Consider the following 25,728-nt stretch of genomic DNA (forward strand, 5'->3'; position numbering starts at 1 on the left):
GAAAATTGTTAGATATTAACAATTGCATTTTAAACTTTAATTCATCAAAATGTTTTGAAATTTGTATTTTATTTGTTCCTACAAGTCTGTTTATTAACAACAACAACGACAAGAAATTGTGTTGCCTGAAGATTAAGTCAAAGTATTGTTTCAACATTTCAATAGTATCATATGTATTGAAAAAACACAATGGATATGCTAAATAACTTGAAAAATGGTATGTAAGCATTGATGTTAAAGCTCTGAAATATATTATAAAAATAAACAATCTTACTGAAACAGAAATTTTTGAAACTTAAGATTAACTGTGTTAACAACATTATGTATTTTATTCATCAATATGATTGAAACAATTCAAATTTATTGGTTTAAAATTTGCACATGATTATTATTGTATTGCTGGTTATTATCATTATTGTTCACATATATCTAATTTCAGGTTGTTGATGATCTCTTTACCTTTCTGTCTAACAACATGTGGATAATTCCTGAGAAAATAGCAAACCAGGAAGTAAATACCAAGAAAAACCAGTTGTTATGGAAACTGTCTGCCATGGATGGACAGGAAGATTTATCTGAGAAAGGGGAGGTAACTGAGACCAACATCCAGGATGCCATGTTTGATACTGACAAATGTGTAAATTGTACAGTCGAAGGAAACAATGTGTTGACACACAGCTCCTCAGGGAAAGGCTATGGACTTGGAGTAACTGTCATGAGAAATGGATGTTACAAATGGAAGGTCAGATATTATGTTAATGAGTGAAATCATTTATTGTGTACTAATTAGTATTGATTAAAAAAATATAATTAATTTTTCAGCCAATTTTAGATATTTTTAGGTGTAAGGTCTTGTACCATGAGTTAAAGCCTCCTCTAATAGCTTTTACATTATAAAACAAAGCATTGTGTTGAAATAAATATCTATGAATACATAAAAATAATTAAAAAAACTTCTAGATTTAAACTATTATTTAAAAAAGAAGACTTAATTTTGTTTAATCATTGGTAGTGTTGACTGATTCAATCGTAAAGTTTAAATACGTTTTTTGTCTTTCCCAAGAAAGGGCTATTCATGAAGAAAAAAATGTATGCACAAGTCTTAAAGTCACTTAAATCACCTGCAAATCTAATTAAAAAATCTAAGTATGTGTTTCATTTTTATTTACACTTGAAAAAAATAGAATAAAGAAATGTGAATTTAGGTCTGCAGATATATATTTGACCAATTTCAGCTTTATTATGTAGGTGTATGTAATGAAAGAAAACAAAGGAAATGAAGGTACTTGTTTAGGTGTAGCTAAATGGCCTGTCCATGACTACGCCCACAGATCGACCCATGATATGTGGTTGTACAGAGCTTACAGTGGGAACGTTTATCATGGTGGAGAACACAGTCTGACTCTACCATGTTATACACATGGAGATTGTATCACTGTGGTTCTGGACATGGATGCTAGAACATTAGCTTTTGCTAAAAATGGAGAGGTAAGAATTTTAATACATTTGCTGTTAATGGTAATACTGGTTCCATTTGAGATTTATTTGAAATATTGAATATTTGAATGATTAAAGTCATAGATTTTTATGCCCCATTTATGAGCATTATGTTTTCTGGTCTGTGTGTACTTCTGTTTGTCCGTCCGTTGTACCGTCCGTCCGTTTGTCATACTTTAGGTTAAAGTTTTTTGTTGAGGTAGTTTTTGGATGAAGTTGAAGTCCAATCAAATTGAAACTTAGTACACATGTTCCCTATGATATGATCTTTCTAATTTTAATGCCAAATTGGAGATTTTCCCCTATTTTCATGGTCCACTGAACATAAAAAATGATAGTGTGGATGGGGCATCCGTGTACTGGGGACACATTCTTGTTGTCAATGTTTTTTCAGCAGACTTTTTTTATGTTCATTATTTTTAAATAATGTTCTCAGCCACATGTATATCCAATTTCAAAAAGTGGTTTTGTAACACAATTATTTCTTTATTCCTTTAATTTAATTGGTATATGATATTGTAGGATTTGAGAGTGGCATTTGAAGATATTGATGCATCAGAACTTTATCCTTGTGTTATGTTTTATAGTGGAAATCCATGGGAAAAGGTAATGTACATGTTAAATCCATGGGAATTGCAGTATTTGCAGTAGTTTTATTTATATGTATTTCGTGTAATTATGTAAATCTAATTATTAATTAAGAAATAATTCCTTCATGTCATGCTCTATGCTCATTTTAACATGGGAAGGCATTATATTTGTCGATATTTTACACTGAGCGTTAGCGAGGTGTAAAATGTGGTCAAATATAATGCCTACCCATGTTAAAATGAGCATAGAGCATGACATGAAGGAATTATTTCGATTCTAACATGACAAATACAATATATTTATAGGTGGAAGCGTACGAAAATAAGGTGAGAATGTTTGGCTGTTCCCGTTTTCTCCCCGAGGAGTCTGTATATTACATTTCATATTTGATAAGTTTAAAAACTACGAGCAGGGTAAATATATGTTGTTTGATGAAAATATGTAATAAAAGTTTATGTTAGCTGCTTAAGGTTCCACTAAAGTCAAAATATAGGACACTTCATAAACATCTAAACTTTGCCTGTATTTTTCAACCTATAAGGAATAAAGTCATAAACTATGAGAACATATGTTCATTTAAACATACTTTACATATACACACTGTATAAATTGTAAATAAACTTGAAATTTTTATGTTCTGGCCAAACCGGTTTTTGGGGTGAACACTAAATTTTCAAAAAAATCTGGAGGCCTGCAAGACGACTGAATTTGCGGAAATTGGTATGAACGAATACTATTACATGTAATGCAGGGCAAGCGGATGTTGATTTTTTATAAAATGTATTGATTTTCGAGTTTCAGTTAATTTCATGTATCTTAGTGAACGAATATCGAAGGTACAATACAGAAATTGGACAAATATGCCTTTAAAACATATGTATGTGACAAATCAGCATCCGCTTGCCCTGCATTACATGTAATAGTATTCGTCCATACCAATTTTACGCAAATTCAGTCGTCTTGCAGGCCTGCAGATTTTTTTGAAAATTTAGTGTTCACCCCAAGAACCGGTTTGGCCACAACATAACAATTTCAAGTTTATTTACAATTTACACAATGTGTATATATAAAGTATGTTTAAATGAACATATGTTCTCATAGTTTATGACTTTATTCCTTATAGGTTGAAAAATACAGGCAAAGTTTAGATGTTTATGAAGTGTCCTATATTTTGACTTTAGTGGAACCTTAAATGTAAATATTTAAAAGGATAACGATGGAAATAACGTTACTTATAAAAAGTTCGTGCGCATGTGTCAAACATATTTTTTGTGCTCATTAGAACACGGCTTTGTCAACAAAGTGTAATAAGGACGTCATATTAGAATTAAGATTTATATATGGCTTAAGTAGGCTACCCACAATAAAACATTTCTATTACTTTGATTTGCATTTAATTGAAAACCTAAAACTTGAACATGAAAATGTGAAAAAGCCAGCATCCAGTTATATTGCTATGAGACAAAATTTATGGAAAAATTCTCAATAGCATTAATTGACATTTAAAGGTTTTATTGCTCCATTTTATTCAAGCCTTATAATTTGTGTGAAAAAGACTGTTAACTGTAGTTATAGATTTTCTAATTTTAACTTTTGGCAATTTTAGGTGAGAATGGGGGACATGCAGATGTGTGAAAGCTCTCATGAACTGTTAGCAGGAGACCCTCAGTGTGCCCCAGCTACTGCAGTAATGGTGGAGGCCAATATCTCTCTTATTAGAACGTTACACAGAAATGAAGTTTGGGCTGCACATATTTGTGAGAAAATGCTTCAACAGTTAGGCAAAGTCAAAGAACTAATTACACCACCATCTAAAAGTAGGTTTATCATCTTTGCAAATATGTTTTTTCTAAATCAATTACATAATCTATATATAGAACTCATAGAACCATTCAATCCATTACAAAATGACATTGTGCACATTCGTATATTTTTGGAAAATGACGCAGTCATTGTTCCATAACTGCCGACCTGAACTTCATTACATTGCTCTGCCTACCGCGCTTGGTTTCGTATTTCCTATTTTCCAAACAAACTGGAATCTGCTTGTGTTATCATTATGCATCATTGTGTAGTATTAAACCAGCCAGGACCCAGTTTACACTGGTTTTTGCTTGTATTCCACTACACTCGAACAAAGTGTTGTAGTTTGACGGGAACCAGTTTTAGAATTTGTAAACTACAAAACGTAATCGGTTATTGTTCATTCCGTTTTGGTGTTTCATACCGACTTATATGGTTTGAATAAGCTTAAGACCATTCAAACATTAATGTGATAGGTATATTAAAGATTGTTTTACAAAAGGATTGAACCGTTTTACTTTCAAAGTCGTACTATAGGGATATCTGTCATATACGGATTTCCACTCTCACCGGTTAATTTCTTCTTTTACACGTGCTTTGGAAACTTCCTGTTTAATCGCAAGTTTTAAAATTGTTTTTGAGTGAATTAAACTTATTTTAACAATCATGAAGCGTTCCAGAATCATTTTAAAGCAGTTTCTTCTTCTCTTTGATGATGGAAAATATGTTTTCTCAAGAAAATACCGCAAACGATCGCAGAGGAATTGAAACGTACAAGTCAAGTCGGCACCTGGTTAAATTGGCATCTAGTCAAATCGTCACCTATTCGACGTCAATTCGGCATCCAATAATATTTGATATAATATTTTCTATTCAATTAATTAATTACTGTTACCAAGTACATAGTGAATATGTTGTTGTGTATTTTGGTAAACCACGAAACGAAAGTGAATATGTAGTGTATAAAGGTAAACAACAAAGCCCTACCAAAGCTGTTGTTTTAACAATTAGACAATTTGTGTAATTGTAAAAACAAGTCAATTATTAAAATAAAATGGAAAACTATGAGTCCCTTTCAATAAATCAAACTTTCATGCCAAATAATTAGCAAATTTAAGGTGTTTGTTTTTCAGTAAAGTTTAAACAGCATTAAACCAACAATCCTGTAAAATGCTCAACTGGTTAAAATAATGCAGAAAAATACACAATATCTCATGTATAAGTCCAAATAATTATGACGTCTGGCAAGGCTATTTTATCATTTTTCTGGGACGCCTTCCTACGACGTTCAGGTGCCAATTTAACTAGGTGCCAGTTTGACTAGAATTCTTTGACAAATGTTTGAAACTATCTGAGTTTCATTAGACCTTTGATAGCAGTAACAAAAAGATTATTTACTTAATATTTTGTGGGAGAAGGGGGTTCAGACTGTTTGGCATCAGGTCTGTTTGTGCCCAATTCATTTTCGCACCCTACACGTTCGCACATTCACACTCTACTCATTCACGCCCAATTTTAATTCAAATTCAAGTTGAATAATTGGAAAATTATGGTTGTTGTTTTAAATTGCTTTGGTGTAAATACTGAATGTATTTATAGCTTGGTATGAGTAAAACATTGAAGATTTTAAAGGAAAAAACACAAAAGATAATTGTTTTTAACAGCTTGGTCCCATTGATCTGAAACAACGAAACAATAAAACATAGAAACCAAAATATAGCAATCCACTAATATAACCAAAACATGATAAAATTTATTCAACACGCAGAAACAAACATAGTCAGAATCTCACTTCATTTTGAAACAAGTCAATGAAACAAGTTATAGCAATACACTAACCAAAACATGATTAAGAGTTATTCAACACAAAATAAAACGTTGACAAAATACCACTTTATTTAGAAAGGATTATTATTATTTTTAGCAATACCTTATCCAAAACATAATTAAGATTTATTCAACACAAAAAAAAAAATTGCTGTCTCACTTTATTTTGAGACAATGACAACAATTATACTTATAAGAAAACACTTGCTTACATAGTTATTAAACACAAAACCAATTAAGATTGGGTGCGAACATGTAGGGTGTGAAAGTGAAAGGGGTGAAAATGAGTGGGCGCAAACGTGAATGGAAGCGAACGGACTCAGATTCAGACTATGTACCAGTGAGAAATATACAAGCCTTTCTACGGTATTTATTTGTACAATTCAGCTAGTCTTGACCTATTCATTTGTCTTAAAAAACCAGCCAGTTGTCACCTTCACTTCACACACACACACATATACGAATATCAAATATATGCTTACGATACATGTTGCATTGTTAAACTAATTACGGTATGTGAAAATCAAGACTTGCATAAAAACTATCCCAATATTAGAGACAGTGGCGTCATTTTTCTTCAGAGCTTTCAGCTCTTTGATTTTCATTTGGGAAAAGGGGGAGGTTAAATGTGTTATATAGAGAAGTAAGATACCAAGGGATATTAAAAACTAACAAGTCAAAGAAAAACAGACAACACCTTGTCATAAAAAATGAAAGACAACGACAAACAAAGTCCTAAACACTACACCAATCCCATTAGAGGTTGGTGATGATCTCAGGTGCATCAAAAGAGTAAGATCTCCCTCTTGTTGCTACTGTTAATACAAATTCAAGATGTCTATTATAAAAAAAAACAATTGGGACAGAATTTCAATGAAACTCAGTGTATTTTCATTAACAACTTTCTAATTGATAAGTGTTAAATTAACATGGTAGTAATGGCATTCCCAACCCATAACTGAAATTTTGTTTTAAAACAATTTGAAACAATATCCGTGAATGTGAATTTTATTTTCCTTACTTTAGATCAGGATAATTCCAAACCTGACCTTGACAACAAAGAGACAGGAGAAAAGGTGGAGTCTGAAGACAATGTTGAACTTACTACAGAGGAGGAAACTGTTGACTACAGTGATGAGGAAACAATTAAAGTCTTATGTAATGAGGTATTGTAAAATGTCATATTGATGTTCGAGAAAAAATTATGCAATTTTTGTTGCATATTTGTATGAAAGTTGCACATCGTTGATATTTGGGGCAATAACTTTAAGAATCACCTTTTGGTTGCACATGTTATGAATATTGCAAGTAATTTATAAAGTTCAGTAAATTCTCTTGGTCAGTTCTACTATGGAATGTTGAAAGCATTAATATAATCAAATGCAATCATCATCATTTGCAATTTTTTACAATGGTATATAAGACTTTACTCATACCAGTATACCATACAAGTGTTAAATATTTTCTTGAAACAGAATTTTTTGGATATGTTGCATGTGCAAATCCAGTTTAAAGTGAGATGAATGTCTGGCTCATTGATGGTTTATATATTCACTGTGACATGCAATTTTGTCAGATTTGATTATTTTTGTATCATTTGAGGTATGGCCCAGTCTTGCTGTGATAGGTGGTTTAGATCCAGGCCTACGTGTTGGAGGAAGATGTATCCACACCTCTACATCAAAGAGAGGCTATATAATGGGTATGTCTATAGAGGGAGCCACCACAGTTAAAGTCCAGTGGGATGATGGAGATTCTACAAGCAGGTTTGTTAACCATTATTACATAGCTGACAATTGTAATGTTCCTGACTTTATATTTTTCAAAAATTTTCTTTTTCCAAATTTTATAGTTATGAAGCTTATAAACCCAAAGGTATTATAGCCCATTTTAACATAAAAATATAAATAGTTCACACATTTCAAATGTAATTGAGATAATACAATAGAAAAATAACGCTTTCTCAATGTCAATCTATGGATAAGATTATTCTCTGTGATTTTCTCTTTGACTGTTATTATATGCTGAGCCTATGTTTCTTTAGTAACTATAAGAGACTTGTTGAAAAAAGGGTTATATAGTCCATGGTTTTATTCTCCAAAATTAAACCTTCCAAACAGTGGTGCACCTATATAGCACATTCAGCACAATAAGCAAGAAATAAAAAGAAAAAAATCCATTTCTGCTATGTTTGTTATTGATATTGTTGAGGGTGTTCTTATCATTTTAGAATTTTAATGTCTAAAATGTTTTTGAAACAAAAGTAAGACTATCTTTTGCTTTATTTTCAGTGATGTTCTAATAAGCAAGCTGAAACCAGTTGAACCAGTCCTGTTTGATGCCAATCATTTAGATGGTTTCACAGCTGCTCACTTAGGGGCGATAGTAAAACTGTTGTCCCTCCCAAGTAACCAAGTAGGAAAGCCAACTAAGGATGTTAATACTCAAACAACGACAGAAAAAGATTCTAAAAATAAAGAAGAAGAAAAAGCTGCCACAGATGCCTTGATGAAGAAACTTGATGAAGACATAGCCAGGGTAATCGAGCAGGAATTAGAAGAAGGTAAAGAAGATCACAATGCTGATAAAAGGAAAGCCCCTTTGGTTTCACTGGAGACATTAGAACTAGAGGACTGTAGTATTGGTTCTACTGTGTCTTCTCCCAGAGAGGAAAGTTCCGTGGACGAGGAGAGGGAGCAGGAATCTGCCTCTTATTCTAGTAAATTACCTGCAGTGTCTCCACCAGAAGTTAGAGAATCTGCTGAACAAACACACCCTATAGAAGAACCAGATATACAGCCAGTACTGGAGCCAGAGGATTTATCTGAGAGCTGCGACTTATTAGAACCTGAAATATCAGAAAAGAAGGAGTTTCAAGCCTCGTTTGTACAAGTCAGTGCTCTGAAAGCATTAAATAATATTATCTGGACAAACAAGTTCTCAGAAATGTTATTGGTTCCAAAGTCTGATCTGGCTGCTGATAGTAACAAGGCATTAATTGATGGCACTGTAGTTAGAAGGAATGAAGATATGAAGACTGTGCTGAGATTGTTCATGAAGAAGATGGTGAAAGTTGCCTTGTGTACCTCCTTACTTAACAAAGTGTTTTCCTTGGCTGAGTTAGAGAGAGCCCAAACTGTACTGTACAGATCGTTAATAACTTGTACAGCAGAGGAGGAGTCTTGTATTGGTGATTTACATGGTAAGTAAGGTTGATAACATGTACAGCAGAAGAGGAGTCTTGTATTGGTGATTTACATGGTAAGTCAGGTTAATAACATGTACAGCAGAGGAAGAGTCTTGTATTGGTGATTTACATGGAAAGTAAGGGATATAACATGTACAGCAGAGGAAGAGTCTTGTATTGGTGATTTACATGGAAAGTAAGGTTAATAACATGTACAGCAGAGGAGGAGTCTTGTATTGGTGATTTACATGGTAAGTAAGGTTAATAACATGTACAGCAGAGGAGGAGTCTTGTATTGGTGATTTACATGGAAAGTAAGGTTAATAACATGTACAGCAGAAGAGGAGTCTTGTATTGGTGATTTACATGGTAAGTAAGGTTAATAACATGTACAGCAGAGGAGGAGTCTTGTATTGGTGATTTACATGGTAAGTAAGGTTAATAACATGTACAGCAGAGGAGGAGTCTTGTATTGGTGATTTACATGGAAAGTAAGGTTAATAACATGTACAGTAGAGGAGGAGTCTTGTATTGGTGATTTACATGGTAAGTAAGGTTAATTACATGTACAGCAGAGGAGAAGTCTTGTATTGGTGATTTACATGGTAAGTCAGGTTAATAACATGTACAGCAGAGGAGGAGTCTTGTATTGGTGATTTACATGGTAAGTCAGGTTAATAACATGTACAGCAGAGGAGGAGTCTTGTATTGGTGATTTACATGGTAAGTCAGGTTAATAACATGTACAGCAGAGGAGGAGTCTTGTATTGGTGATTTACATGGTAAGTCAGGTTAATAACATGTACAGCAGAGGAGGAGTCTTGTATTGGTCATTTACATGGAAAGTAAGGTTAATAACATGTACAGCAGAGGAGGAGTCTTGTATTGGTCATTTACATGGTAAGTAAGGTTAATAACATGTACAGCAGAGGAGGAGTCTTGTATTGGTCATTTACATGGTAAGTAAGGGATATAACATGTACAGCAGAGGAAGAGTCTTGTATTGGTGATTTACATGGAAAGTAAGGTTAATAACATGTACAGCAGAAGAGGAGTCTTGTATTGGTGATTTACATGGTAAGTAAGGTTAATAACATGTACAGCAGAGGAGGAGTCTTGTATTGGTGATTTACATGGAAAGTAAGGTTAATAACATGTACAGCAGAGGAGGAGTCTTGTATTGGTGATTTACATGGTAAGTAAGGTTAATAACATGTACAGCAAAGGAGGAGTCTTGTATTGGTGATTTACATGGTAAGTCAGGTTAATAACATGTACAGCAGAGGAGGAGTCTTGTATTGGTGATTTACATGGTAAGTCAGGTTAATAACATGTACAGCAGAGGAGGAGTCTTGTATTGGTCATTTACATGGAAAGTAAGGTTAATAACATGTACAGCAGAGGAGGAGTCTTGTATTGGTCATTTACATGGTAAGTAAGGTTAATAACATGTACAGCAGAGGAGGAGTCTTGTATTGGTCATTTACATGGTAAGTAAGGGATATAACATGTACAGCAGAGGAAGAGTCTTGTATTGGTGATTTACATGGAAAGTAAGGTTAATAACATGTACAGCAGAAGAGGAGTCTTGTATTGGTGATTTACATGGTCAGTAAGGTTAATAACATGTACAGCAGAAGAGGAGTCTTGTATTGGTGATTTACATGGTGAGTAAGGTTAATAACATGTACAGCAGAGGAGGAGTCTTGTATTGGTGATTTACATGGAAAGTAAGGTTAATAACATGTACAGCAGAGGAGGAGTCTTGTATTGGTGATTTACATGGTAAGTAAGGTTAATAACATGTACAGCAGAGGAGGAGTCTTGTATTGGTGATTTACATGGTAAGTAAGGTTAATAACATGTACAGCAGAGGAGGAGTCTTGTATTGGTGATTTACATGGTAAGTAAGGTTAATAACATGTACAGCAGAGGAGGAGTCTTGTATTGGTGATTTACATGGAAAGTAAGGTTAATAACATGTACAGCAGAGGAGGAGTCTTGTATTGGTGATTTACATGGTAAGTAAGGTAAATAACATGTACAGCAAAGGAAGAGTCTTGTATTGGTGATTTATGTGGTAAGTAAGGTTAATAACATGTACAGCAGAGGAGGAGTCTTGTATTGGTGATTTACATGGTAAGTGAGGTTAATAACATGTACAGCAGAGGAGGAGTCTTGTATTGGTGATTTAGATGGTAAGTCAGGTTAATAACATGTACAGCAGAGGTGAAGTCTTGTATTGGTGATTTACATGGTAAGTAAGGTTAATAACAAGTACAGCAGAGGAGGAGTCTTGTATTGGTGATTTACATGGTAAGTCAGGTTAATAACATGTACAGCAGAGGAGGAGTCTTGTATTGGTGATTTAGATGGTAAGTCAGGTTAATAACATGTACAGCAGAGGTGGAGTCTTGTATTGGTGATTTACATGGTAAGTAAGGTTAATAACATGTACAGCAGAAGAGGAGTCTTGTATTGGTGATTTACATGGTAAGTAAGGTTAATAACATGTACAGCAGAGGAGGAGTCTTGTATTGATGATTTACATGGAAAGTCAGGTTAATAACATGTACAGCAGAGGAGGAGTCTTGTATTTGTGATTTACATAGAAAGTAAGGTTAATAACATGTACAGCAGAGGAGGAGTCTTGTATTGGTGATTTACATAGAAAGTAAGGTTAATAACATGTACAGCAGAGGTGGAGTCTTGTATTGGTGATTTACATGGTAAGTCAGGTTAATAACATGTACAGCAGAGGAGGAGTCTTGTATTGATGATTTACATGGAAAGTCAGGTTAATAACATGTACAGCAGAGGAGGAGTCTTGTATTTGTGATTTACATAGAAAGTAAGGTTAATAACATGTACAGCAGAGGAGGAGTCTTGTATTGGTGATTTACATGGTAAGTAAGGTTAATTACATGTACAGCAGAAGAGGAGTCTTGTATTGGTGATTTACATGGTAAGTCAGGTTAATAACATGTACAGTAGAGGAGGAGTCTTGTATTGGTGATTTACATGGCAAGTCAGGTTAATAACATGTACAGTAGAGGAGGAGTCTTGTATTGGTGATTCACGTGGTAATTCAGGTTAATAACATGTACAGCAGAGGAGGAGTCTTGTATTGGTGATTTACATGGTAAGTTAGGTTAATAACGTGTACAGTAGAGGAGGAGTCTTGTATTGGTGATTTACATGGTGAGTAAGGTTAATAACATGTACAGCAGAGGAGGAGTCTTGTATTGGTGATTTACATGGTAAGTAAGGTTAATAACATGTACAGCAGAGGAGGAGTCTTGTATTGGTGATTTACATGGTGAGTAAGGTTAATAACATGTACAGCAGAGGAGGAGTCTTGTATTGGTGATTTACATGGTAAGTAAGGTAAATAACATGTACAGCAAAGGAGGAGTCTTGTATTGGTGATTTACATGGTGAGTAAGGTTAATAACATGTACAGCAGAGGAGGAGTCTTGTATTGGTGATTTACATGGTAAGTCAGGTTAATAACATGTACAGCAGAGGAGGAGTCTTGTATTGGTGATTTACATGGTAAGTAAGGTTTATATCATGTACAGCAGAGGAGGAGTCTTGTATTGGTGATTTACATGGTAAGTCAGGTTAATAACATGTACAGCAGAGGTGGAGTCTTGTATTGGTGATTTACATGGTAAGTAAGGTTAATAACATGTACAGCAGAAGAGGAGTCTTTTATTGGTGATTTACATGGTAAGTAAGGTTAATAACATGTACAGCAGAGGTGGAGTCTTGTATTGGTGATTTACATGGTCAGTAAGGTTAATAACGTGTACAGCAGAGGAGGAGTCTTGTATTGATGATTTACATGGAAAGTCAGGTTAATAACATGTACAGCAGAGGAGGAGTCTTGTATTGGTGATTTACATGGTAAGTCAGGTTAATAACGTGTACAGCAGAGGAGGAGTCTTGTATTGGTGATTTACATGGTAAGTAAGGTTAATAACATGTACAGCAGAGGAGGAGTCTTGTATTGGTGATTTACATGGTCAGTAAGGTTAATAACATGTACAGCAGAGGAGGAGTCTTGTATTGGTGATTTACATGGTAAGTCAGGTTAATAACATGTACAGCAGAGGAGGAGTCTTGTATTGGTGATTTACATGGTAAGTAAGGTTAATAACATGTACAGCAGAGGAGGAGTCTTGTATTGGTGATTTACATGGTAAGTAAGGTTAATAACATGTACAGCAGAGGAGGAGTCTTGTATTGGTGATTTACATGGTAAGTAAGGTTAATTACATGTACAGCAGAGGAGGAGTCTTGTATTGGTGATTTACATGGTCAGTAAGGTTAATAACGTGTACAGCAGAGGAGGAGTCTCGTATAGGTGATTTACATGGTAAGTAAGGTTAATAAAATGTACATCAGAGGAGGAGTCTTGTATTGGTGATTTACATGGTAAGTAAGGTTAATAACATGTACAGCAGAGGAAGAGTCTTGTATTGGTGATTTTCATGGTAAGTAAGGTTAATAACATGTACAGCAGAGGAGGAGTCTTGTATTGGTGATTTACATGGTAAGTCAGGTTAATAACATGTACAGCAGAAGAGGAGTCTTGTATTGGTGATTTACATGGTCAGTAAGGTTAATAACATGTACAGCAGAGGAGGAGTCTTGTATTGGTGATTTACATGGTAAGTCAGGTTAATAACATGTACAGCAGAGGAGGAGTCTTGTATTGGTGATTTACATGGTAAGTAAGGTTAATAACATGTACAGCAGAGGAGGAGTCTTGTATTGGTGATTTACATGGTAAGTCAGGTTAATAACATGTACAGCAGAGGAGGAGTCTTGTATTGGTGATTTACATGGTCAGTAAGGTTAATAACATGTACAGCAGAGGAGGAGTCTTGTATTGGTGATTTACATGGTAAGTCAGGTTAATAACATGTGCAGCAGAGGAGGAGTCTTGTATTGGTGATTTACATGGTAAGTAAGGTTAATAACATGTACAGCAGAGGAGGAGTCTTGTATTGGTGATTTACATGGTAAGTCAGGTTAATAACATGTACAGCAGAAGAGGAGTCTTGTATTGGTGATTTACATGGTCAGTAAGGTTAATAACATGTACAGCAGAGGAGGAGTCTTGTATTGGTGATTTACATGGTAAGTCAGGTTAATAACATGTACAGCAGAGGAGGAGTCTTGTATTGGTGATTTACATGGTCAGTAAGGTTAATAACGTGTACAGCAGAGGAGGAGTCTCGTATAGGTGATTTACATGGTAAGTAAGGTTAATAAAATGTACATCAGAGGAGGAGTCTTGTATTGGTGATTTACATGGTAAGTAAGGTTAATAACATGTACAGCAGAGGAGGAGTCTTGTATTGGTGATTTATGTGGTAAGTAAGGGACATACATAACATACAATATGTGAACAAGAAGCAGGACATGTAGAAATGTTTCTCTTGGTATTCTAGTGTAACAGAATCTTAAAAAATCACTTTGTCTTGAAAGTCACAGTTAGAGTTTAATTGAGAGAGAGAGTTCACAAGATATAGTAAATTCAAAATCGCTTAGCAAGAATTGCATAAACAATCTTTACTTCAAAATATGAGAAGTGCATATATCCTTTATGATCCCATATTTATAATGAAACACTAAGACAAAAAAACACACAAAAAAAACCCATACATGTATATGCAAACACAATCACTGCTATTTATGTCCTATATGGTCAATTATAAAGATACAATAGTAAAATGGACATTTACATAAAAATGAAGGCTCATCAAAGCTCATGTACACAAATGGTGTCTATACGGTAATACATTCTTTGTAAAATAGCAAGATAAACAGTGTGTTAATTTCTAATATGGCTGTGTTACAGAAAGGTTGATTTTATGGTAAAACTGAATCTTATTCTTTTTTCAGCCAAAGTAACATTATTATCAAAGTCAATAGAAGAATTAGAAATAAAACCAGAACAGATAATAAATGACATCCCTCCTTCTACTAAAACTTCTACAACAGACTTAGCTAATAGAACAGAGGAGATGATCTCAGGAGAAAACGAAGACACCAGAAATAATGGCAATTCACAGACATCTATACTGAAATACTTAAGAAGAGGGTATGGATTACTTACTTATTGATCCGATCAGTGCCTTGACTTAAGATAGAGTTCCAAATAGTCAAATTTATTAAATGTTTCTCACTTATTACATATTAAGGTAACAGCAATCTCTTATCTCAAAAGGAAATCCTATCGTGTGTTTAATGTTTTCATTTTTGCAAAAGATATTGCATGACCATGATATTAAGGAAACCTTAAGCCTAACAGGTGCTCTGTAGAATTTTGAAGGTATGTGATTGTGACATAATATTTCTAACTACAATGCTTTATTTTAGACAAGAAAGTGCAGGTACTTTATCAAGAAACTTATTCAGCAGAAGAACAAGACGAGAACGACATCCTGCAGGCATTATATCAACAAGAGCATCAAATAACATACAAGTACCACCACAAGCCCCTCCCTTGAGGGTAGCTCCACCTCCTCAGAGGAGGCCACCACACCCACCAATCAGGACACGATCTCCATCACCCCCACCACCTCCCATAGCCACACCTCTTCTGGAAATGGGATTCACTATGCCTTCTATTAAAAAGGCTATAACTAAAACAGGTTTGTACTATTAAAACTTTTGACAGAATGAAAAGATTTCTTTAGTATGAAACATAATTTGTCCATCCACCATATTTAACAAAAACAAAACTAAATAAATCTACAGTATTAAAAGACTACTGTGGATTCATTATTATTATTTGTTGCGGATAAAACCACAAAATTAGAAATTCACAAACATCTATGAAAACTAAGGAATCAACACTTCATAAAACTAAAACTAGAAGAAAGTTTAAATGCAAAAACAAAACAAAAAACAATGTATTGGTTCTACAAGAGACCAAACAAGACTATATGAAACCGATCGTAGTTGTAAGAAATTTGAATTCACTACGGTTTATTGGGTTCTAATTTCATGGATTTCTTGGGGAAAGGTGAACAATCAATGAAGTGTTCAACAAAATAAAATTTTGGTATAAATTATACTTTTATGCAGAATTTGTTTAAACCAAAAATCTATAATTTCCTGGGAAAAGGGAATTTTTGCTCAAACTAAGAAAATATGTTCCAATGAAAAAAAGAAGTCTTCAATAGATGAAAATGGTTCTTTCTTATAGGTGTAAATCCATCAGAGGTTTCACTGTCGGGTATTAATACTGTAGCCATGTGGATACTAGAACACCCTAATCAGGAAGATAGTAATGAAGATCTGGCTAAACCTAATTATAGATCTGAAATCAGAATCAGGATGGACAGTCCAGTACAGGAATCAGCTACAGAGCCAACTAGGCAGAGGTATTCACATAAATACTAGTACCCAGATAAAGGATATTTTGATCAGTTAATAAAAAGGAGAGCTAGAAGAAATACATCTTATCTGCATTTATGTTAATCTCATAAATGACATTTCTTTCAATTCTTTGGTCTTTGCAATTGCCAAAATTAATTTCTGCAATAAACTTCACAACAACTTTAAAGTTTAGTCTAAACATTTTTTTTTTCTTTCTATGATTTCATGTGTCAGAGGGCTTGTGTGTGCCCTAAATAGTTTTAATTGAGTATTGTTATATGTTGAATTAGCAGACAGATTGGTAACAGAAGGTCCATGTCAATTGATGGTTTAATGAGTGCTTCAGATGAAACAAACCAAGAAGAAGAATCTAGAAGTTCTTTATTTACAAGACGCCCTAGACCTCTGACAAGGACCAGACATGTAGATATCAGAAGTTTCCTGTCAAATATTCGTAAGTTTGATAAACTTATACTGGCTGTTAAAAGGTGCCCAGTATGATAGTATGAATAAATGACTTTGGCAGCCCCCTTAAAAAAGAATGAACTATTGCAAGAAAATAAGCTTACATTTCAAAGGTGTCTGGTAAAATTTTATCCGCTGTTTTTTTTTTTTTCGAAAAGACAGAATCATGGAAACAAATAAAAGCTTGCTAATATTTTGTATTTTTTTCCAGATAATGAAAGAGAGGCCCAAAGATCTGAACCACCATTTCCTTCCAATGATGCTGTATCTTTCTCTGACTTCCTGGAGAGACCAGATAGTCTAGACACCTCTAATGAAGCCATGTCACTGGTAGGACTGTATGATGACATCTTAGATCTACAGGAAGAGCTATACAGAGATCATGATACCAGTGATTTGTTTGATATGGAACCAGAGGCTCTAGATACATGGGACCTCTTCAATGTTCTGGTAATTATTTATGCAAAAACTGCAACAAAAGATTATAATGCAAAGAAAATTTAAATCATCTAGAATTGTTGCGCTGAAGTAACCAAATCAATTTATAAAAGTTACTGATACTTGGACCTCTTCAGTGTACTGATCATTATAAAAGTCTATGTGCTTTTTAAATAAATAAATCTTTTCCAGGGTGGCGATACTATTTTTGACAGATATGAATCATGTCTCATATTCAACACCACTCTTTTACAGACAAGATAGGGGCAAATTAAATTAAAAAGAAAAAATCTTATTAAATTTTGTATTCCAAAATTCTCAGTATAAAATCACTAGATTTTGTTGTAGCTTAATGAAGTATATGAAGAAGATATATAATTTGCGATCGTCTAAACATCAACCCAACAATGTAATATCTGTTATTTTGCTTTTGCCTTGAAGATATATATATATACCTTTATCTTATGAGAAATATTTACATAAGTTTTCATTATATCTAAAACGTGGTTTTGTGTTTTTCAGAGAAGAGAGATAGAGGAACAGAGTACAATAACATGTGAACTATGTGGACAAGAGACGGTTAACTTCAATAGACACATGAGACTAGAACATCCGGGTTGTGGAGGTAAATGTCATTATTATTTCTACTCACTAATTTTGTATACATGTTTCAAAAAAATGTATTTATATGCCCCACCTATGATAGTAGAGGGACATTATCTTTTCTGGTCTGTGCGTCCATTTGTCCGTCTGTCCGTCAGTTCGTTCGTTCGTCTGTCTGTCCAACTTCAGGTTAAAGTTTTTGGTCCAGGTAGTTTTTGATGAAGTTGAAGTCCAATCAACCTGAAACTTAGTATATATGTTCTTTCTGATATGACCTTTATATTTTAATGCCAAACTAGAGCTCTGACACCAATTTCACGGTCCACTGAACATAAAAAATGATAATGGAAGTGGGGCATCTGTGTACAGGGGACACATTCTTGTTTATTTCAAAAACTATTTTCCTTGTTTAATCATAATAATATAATCATGCTTGATAGACTTGCAATAAATAATAAATATTAAATATGAATTAAGTCTTAATTTTTATTTATTAAACAGGAAGTTGTGGTAACCATGGATACAGAAGTAATGGTGTTTACGTGGATGGATGGTTTGGTGGAGTGTGTGGATTCGGAAATCCTTTTTTCCTGATGTGTCAGAACTGTCGTGATAGATATATGCTAGCTAGTGGCCATAATGATCAGCCGTCACGATCCCAAGCCAAACCACCCACTGATAAACTTGCTTATTCTAATGTCCAAGCTTATAACAGGGCACCAGATCTTCTGGATATTATAGATCAGGGTTATGGTAAGCTCTTTACTCAATCTTATTGCTAATTTCTTATTGGACATGTGATTTAAAGAAAAATAGTTTTCAAACATGACATTGAAAATTAAGTCAGAATAACATTACAAAAATAATCTATGGTTCACATTAAGATAATTTACAGTTATGTAAAAAAATATCTCTTTCTTTTTTTACCTTTCAAAAACTTGGTATTTCTATAGATGATCCACTCAGTGATGTATGGTTTTATTGAAATGGCTTAATACTGCATTTTAAGTTTTTCTTTTACTAACATATGTGCTTGAAAAATTGTTTTATGTAAGGGCAAAAGTCATGTTTTAACATCTATATTTTAGAAACTCCTTTTCCATTCAATGAACATCACAATGCCTCAATGAGTGGATATGACAATGTGATGAGCAGACTGGGACTGACAGACAGGAAACCAGCACCAGATCCGATCAGATTTACTGAGAATGATCCACTGGGCTCCAAACTGATGCTTAATTCTAAAAATAATGCAACTACTGCTATTGAATCATTAAGTAAGGTTTACACAACAATGTGGTATATCACATAGAGTATTTAAAGATTTGCTTCTATTTCAAAATGTTATAAGGAAGATTAAGCCTACTTCAGCAAAAATTAAATATATTGTCTTTTCACCTAAAAATTTAGGGTATATACTGCATTTTATATTATTGTTGATGTTTTTTGCATGCCATTGAAATCAAGTGAATGATTTTGAAAAAAAATTGTGGTAGAGAATGATATTTTGTCACTACAAATTGAGTCAATTTGACCAAAATTGTGTAGATGAATGGATGGTTAAGTTATTTGTTAACTGATTGATAAGCCAATAAAAGCCAAACAATAATTTAGGTTCCACTTTGAAAATTGAATTTATCCACAAATTATTCTGAAAAAAAATACTGTAAGGAATTCACTAACCAAGTGTAAATCAGTAAATGAAACTATTGTTTTTGGTAATGTTGTTATAAGTCTTATGTGCATCATTAAACATATATAAATTTAAGAGTATAAATGCATTTTTATTATATTAATTAGCTACACCCAAGAAACCAAATAGACTTGAGATTAGACAGAAACAGTTAGGAGAGCAGGCAGCCAATATAAAGAACTCTGTAGACAGACAAATAGCTCTTAAAAGGGTAACATCATCTATGATGGTAATGCTAGCCAGGAGTATGGTTGTCAAAGTCCTCTCAGTATTGGCAGGAAGGTAAGCATATATGTTAAGGGTAATAAGAAGATGCTACTCCAAAGAAGCTTATCCCAAAATTCTTTAAGGAGATAGAAATAAATGTAATACAAAATTCAATATAAAGAAGCTTTGTTAGATTTTAATTCATATTTTGTTTTGCCCTGGAGATTATCGGTCTGTATGATGTTATGTTTATTGTACTGATGTTATTTTTTACATTCTAGTGGTCCGTCCTGTAGTTTACCAGCTGCCTTGGAGAACATTGGTCTATCTGATGTAATGTTAATTGTACAAATGTTATTTTTTACATTCTAGTGGTCCGTCCTGTAGTTTACCAGCTGCCTTGGAGAACATTGGTCTATCTGATGTAATGTTAATAGTACAAATGATGTGTTTGTGTGCCACAGGAAAGATAATGTACACAACAACCCTGTCCTCTCCAAGAGATGCTAATGAGAGTTTGTCTCACTTGACTACGAGCATTGGAGCATTGGTTCAGGAAAATACTTCAGCATTGAAGCAATTGATTCAGCTTTGCACACAGGTATGACATTTTGCTGTACTTTATTAGAAACAAACAGTCAGGCATGATTCAAAAATAATATGCATAAGCCAGGAAGCTGATTAGGTTTAATCTGTGTATCTCATTATATAAACATAACAATGTAAGTGAAATGTTGTATACCAAAAGATTGGAGGGGGTAAAGGGGTAGAATTCATTGTTATGTCCCTATACTTAGTGGCTGTTGATATAGTGTTACCAAGGTATCTCTATCCTTCAATTTTCCAACAGTTATTTTCAGATGAAGTTCTTTCCAAAATTAACTTATAATCTTAAAAAACTTGTCAAAATTGTATTTGGCAGTAGACAGGGGCACATGTTGACCCCACACATCTATGGTTAAGGATTTTTCTATTCAGATGTTGATGATAAACAGGGTTGAGTTGTGCATTAAATTTACTATGAATTAATGAGATAAGGTTTGAATGTACAATTGAAAACAGTTTTAATATTCATTTTGAGCCTTTGTACAGTCAGAATAATTTGTAAACATGTTGCAATCAATATTTTATGTTTTTAGGAATTACTTGGTGCTGCCATGGGGGTCTCTTCTAAGAGTGATATGATTGTGAGGAAGAAGTCAAAAGTTTTGACAAAAGTCACAGAATCTTCAACATTTGCTGTTACTCAGGCATTAGTTTCTCTACTTACACAGAAAGGATGGACGTCAAAATTAGTCAGGTCCTTATCTGGAGCCAGATTATTGAGAGGTATGATCATGTAACTTATCTGGAGCCAGATTATTAAGAGGTATGATCATGTAACTTATCTGGAGCCAGATTATTAAGAGGTATGCTAATGCACTTATTTAATGTTGTAGTGTTTTGCATATTAATAGAAAATAGGAGGAAATGTGAGACATTAAAATTTTGAAAGTGTAGATTTTAAAATAAATTCATGTCTTTGTCAATGAGAAATAAGAAAATGAAATAGTAAATGAAAACAGTAAAGCTTATTTGATTATTCTCTTTTAGGCCTTCCTTAGTTTCTTAGCTTTTATCATGGTATAAAGTGTTCATCTTTTTCTTCACACTTATTCCAATTAGCAAACCTTTTTTTGTATCTACTTTAACATATATATTTGTCATACATTTGTTACAAAACTGAATTTGTTTTCTTTTTTAGTGTGACTTTTTGTTTACTCATATAGATAGCATTATTTATATTTAATTACAGGTGAATCAATCTCTCCTGTAGTAGAATCAGTACCATCAAGTCCAACATCTAACTTCCCAACATCAGATGATGTATCACCTCTACAGCTTATTAATGCTCTGTCAGCATGTATATTATCAACTAAATTATTAGCCCATCATAAACAATGGGCTGCCAAACATTTGCTGCAATCCCTATCTACACAGGTGATAATCCCCCAGGGGCTGGAGAATCAGGCTGATCTAGGTGGAGACCTGCCACATTGTCAGGTGTCCAAATTAGAAGCTCACCAAAACAGATTAGATAGTTGTAAATGGAGTAATAAGAAGAATCTGTTAGCTACAAGGTAGAACTTTTAAAACTAATATCAAATTTATTGTATCCAGACGCTTTACATTATCAAGAAATGACAGGATATTTGAACGGGTAATACACAATTATATGCCACTGTATGGCTTTTAACAATGAGGAAACCGAATACCATATACAGTGAAATCTGATTAGACTGAACCCTGAATAAACTGGAAACCTGTCTAATCCAAACTTGTTCTGAAGTCCAATCATATCACATTTTATGCATTGTAAACCTGATGAAACCGAATACCTGTCAAAACCGAACAAAATCTCAAGTCCTGAAAGGGTTCAGTATAGTCAGGTTTTACTGTAGTAGACTATAAAAAGTCTCAACATGAAAAATGTCAAACAATTCAACCAAGAAATCTAACAGCATAGCACAAAACACTTCACGAAAAACAAATATGGCAGACATGAACAAAATTAACACTGTACTATTGGCATCTGACTTTGGACACTCATATAAAAAATATAAAATTGTTAAAGCTTTATGAAATATTTTTCCCAATTGATATTGTGCAATCTGTTTAAAGAATGAAGAGCATGCTATTGACTTATTGTATACAACACACAAGAGGTTGCTTTGAAAGTGTTCCTTATAAAAGTACAAATTTGAACAAATTTTATTTCTTCATTTTAACTTTGAATATTGTATGTAATCTCCAGTGGATATGATGGAACTGTGAGATTTTGGAACTTGCCAAACAGAATCCACCAGTTCTTACAACACACCTGTATATTCAACAGAGGAGAGGACATATCTGGGGAAGATTTAGATGGTCATTTACTAGATAATGTAGGCTGGAGTAGTACTGGAAAGTTACTGGCTGGATCTATGGATAGTCTAGTCAATATATGGACTACAGGAGGTAATTATTGTGACTCTTGATTGAAGTGAGGGCTGCATACAATTTGTTCAATCTTCTTTTCATTTGTTCTTTAATAATGTCATTCCCATAAATAGATTTACTGTGAAAGTACTTTTATTCGTGGGGTACCAATTTTCGTGGTTTTCGTGGATGACTTTATCCACGAATTTAAGTGTCCAACGAAATAAAACAATCATTGTCCAAAATTTGAAATCAAGACACGGACAGATCCCCATCGGAAGGTTTGAATACTGATATGATCTAGAGAATATATTGAATAACGCCAAATCTGAGAATATTTTAATGGCAGTCACAGAACTACAACCGCATGCAAGATTATACCCATTTAATCTTTAATAACCTAAACTGCATAACTTTTGATCTTTAAATTCTCATAAAAAATATTTTGATCGATAAAAGACAGATTTCCGGTATTGATATGCTGATATGATAAAGTGGTCATTTTATATCATCATTGTTCTCGTACATATGGGAAATAATAATATCATGCTGTGCTTGATTTTGATAAGAAATATTTGATAATTCAATTTACGTTTATGGCATTTGTTTATGTTACTGTTTTCTTAATGTGACATGTTTATGGCCTCATTAACACCTTTGATGGTCCTTAATCCGTTGATCACTTTATCATGGGTTAAATAGTGTTATCAGTACGATTTACACGGTCAATGTTTACTTTGCAATTTCCTTCAATCCAGAATATTTGTAACCTTCTTTTTTATAATGTTTCTTTTTTTTCTTCAAGAAAACTAAAATCCACGAATTAAAAAACCCTCGAACATGTAAATATTGCTCAAACCACGAAAATTGATACCCACGAATTAAAGTACTTTCACAGTACATGAAAATTAAAAAAAAAAACAACATCCAGCACCAAATAGCATTGGGTTTTATTCTATTAATTCTTTTTTTAGGCAAAGAAAAAAATAGCTATGTAGTTCTTTGATGTGAATGATTTTAATGAACATGACTAGTTGTGCTAGAAAAAACATTTTAAGAAATTAAAAATTCTGCTTAAACTGAAGTATTTTATGAAATATTTCATTAGGTGGACGTGGCTATCTAGATGTACAACCACATTGGGTGACTGCCCTTGCCTGGCCTCAACATAAAGGAGTAATTGGTGGCTGTCTTGGTTTAACTACAGACAGTTTATTAATTGGACGTCTAGATGGCTCTTTAGCTTGTATAGATATTCTAGATACCAGTAGCTTTAGAAGACAAGAATTAGAACAGTGCTATAGAAGAAATGGTAGGATGTTAACATTTATAAATAATCTTTGGATAACAAGTATCATATAATCAAAGGATTTCTTCCAATAAATATTCGTAGGACTTTGTATGTAAGAAGGAATGTAAAAGAAAGTAGACTTTTTTAGGAAAATAAACCACAAAATTTGGTGAAACACTGATAAAATACAACTTCAGATACAATGTAATTATATTGAACTTTTAAAAAAGGAACATTAAATTCTACAACTTCAAGTTTAAATTCCTGTAAATTTTAAGTAATGCAAACATAAATAACTACAGTATACCTATGATATTTTATTAGTATCCAAATACATTTTTAAATTTTGTAGTGTCGGTCACAAAACTAGCCTGGTTTGATGAGGATAAAAACTTTGCTGTTGCCTACAGTGATGGAGTAGTCTCTCTTTGTAGTAAGCTAGATATAGAGCAGCCTGTCACAACAGAGGCTCATCAGGTCAGTAGTTCATTGGTCATAATTTGTTAGGTCTAAATTTTATAGAACATAAAGGTTCAAAATATAAGTACATCCTCTGATACATGTATGTTATAATGAAAGTTCCAGGGGTGTTTTTTAAACCCTGCATCCTGTTGATTAATTTTGATTAGTGTCTTTTTGTGGATTTCATTGTGATAGGCAAACCACAAACTTTAATGTTAGATGAAAGTACATTTTTCTTTCAGAATCCACAATATGAAAAATGAAATATATTAAAAGTAAAAGTTTGATATTGCTATTATAGAGTGCCATATCGAGTCTGAAGTGGGATCCCACTGGTCATATACTGGCAACATGTGCTGATGGTGACCTGAATGTTAAACTCTGGTTCCCCCAAAGGGAGGGGTTAATACTGTTGTATGTACTTCCCCATACTACTCCTGCTGGAACATTGGAATGGTGTAACATGCTTGGCAAGGGAGATAATAAACAACTCATGTTAGCAAGGTATGTTAACTGATATTGAAATGTGACGAAAGGAAAAAAAATATTTTACCTCTAAATAGTAATAATTCACATTTTCTGGCATAAACCAATTTTTTGAAGACAGTGTTAAATATTGTAAGTTTAATATCTGTTTGTTTTACCATTGGATATTGTAACAAAATATCAAATGTTGATTAGGTTTTTCTAAGAAATACTTTTATTATCTGTCCTATTGTTATGAAAGAAGAAAAAATAATTTAAGGACATTAGATCAGATATATGAAGCTGCTACAGACTTTACTTTATCATATCAATATTTACATGTGTTAAAATGTTGGATTTATTACAGTGGAAGTGATATTGGTTGTGTTAATATTTGGGCGGTAAAACAGATAATGAATAGTGACATCAACCTCTCCCCATTCAGAGGAAGAAGACAGGTAAATCATAAAAAACATAAATATTGGATTTAGATATTACTAGATTCATTTGAAAAAAAGTATAAGATATCATATCAATATAAAAGGGATTTTAAAATGATTGCATTTTGGTAGACATATATTGACACTGCAATTTAGTGGCAAAGTCAGTTGACCAAAATAACACTTCTCAATTACTTTTTCAAGGTTTGTAGAGTAAATTCAAAGTTAATTAAAAGTTTTTAAAATTATTTGTACTTAAATCCTATGGATTTTGTTAAGCCTGTGACTTTTGTTGGAAAAAAAGAGACACAGCGACCCTACAGTCATAATCACATTGTCAGTTGTGCTATATATTCCTTAAATATTTTGTATTGCAGTGATAAGATAATCAATCAAGGAGGCT

General features: G+C 33.5%; 1 protein-coding gene across 1 annotated transcript in view; it reads left to right on the forward strand.

The window, feature by feature from the left end:
- LOC134714488 (probable E3 ubiquitin-protein ligase HERC1) overlaps positions 1-25,728 on the forward strand; it is an 81,983-nt gene that overhangs the window by 35,653 nt on the left and 20,602 nt on the right. Inside the window, exons 34-57 of the mRNA XM_063575774.1 lie at positions 440-742; positions 1,249-1,488; positions 2,020-2,103; positions 3,695-3,905; positions 6,745-6,884; positions 7,321-7,484; positions 8,010-8,920; positions 14,822-15,020; positions 15,299-15,573; positions 16,131-16,308; positions 16,594-16,757; positions 16,980-17,218; positions 17,729-17,831; positions 18,311-18,562; positions 18,898-19,086; positions 19,610-19,784; positions 20,082-20,310; positions 20,849-21,038; positions 21,505-21,829; positions 22,504-22,706; positions 23,776-23,979; positions 24,311-24,435; positions 24,722-24,924; positions 25,253-25,343. Of these exons, the coding sequence (XP_063431844.1) occupies positions 440-742; positions 1,249-1,488; positions 2,020-2,103; positions 3,695-3,905; positions 6,745-6,884; positions 7,321-7,484; positions 8,010-8,920; positions 14,822-15,020; positions 15,299-15,573; positions 16,131-16,308; positions 16,594-16,757; positions 16,980-17,218; positions 17,729-17,831; positions 18,311-18,562; positions 18,898-19,086; positions 19,610-19,784; positions 20,082-20,310; positions 20,849-21,038; positions 21,505-21,829; positions 22,504-22,706; positions 23,776-23,979; positions 24,311-24,435; positions 24,722-24,924; positions 25,253-25,343 (5,397 nt within the window). The remainder of the gene's footprint in view (positions 1-439; positions 743-1,248; positions 1,489-2,019; positions 2,104-3,694; positions 3,906-6,744; positions 6,885-7,320; positions 7,485-8,009; positions 8,921-14,821; positions 15,021-15,298; positions 15,574-16,130; positions 16,309-16,593; positions 16,758-16,979; positions 17,219-17,728; positions 17,832-18,310; positions 18,563-18,897; positions 19,087-19,609; positions 19,785-20,081; positions 20,311-20,848; positions 21,039-21,504; positions 21,830-22,503; positions 22,707-23,775; positions 23,980-24,310; positions 24,436-24,721; positions 24,925-25,252; positions 25,344-25,728) is intronic.

This window comes from Mytilus trossulus, chromosome 4 (genome assembly GCF_036588685.1).
Source record: "Mytilus trossulus isolate FHL-02 chromosome 4, PNRI_Mtr1.1.1.hap1, whole genome shotgun sequence".
Taxonomy (NCBI): Eukaryota; Metazoa; Mollusca; class Bivalvia; order Mytilida; family Mytilidae; genus Mytilus; species Mytilus trossulus.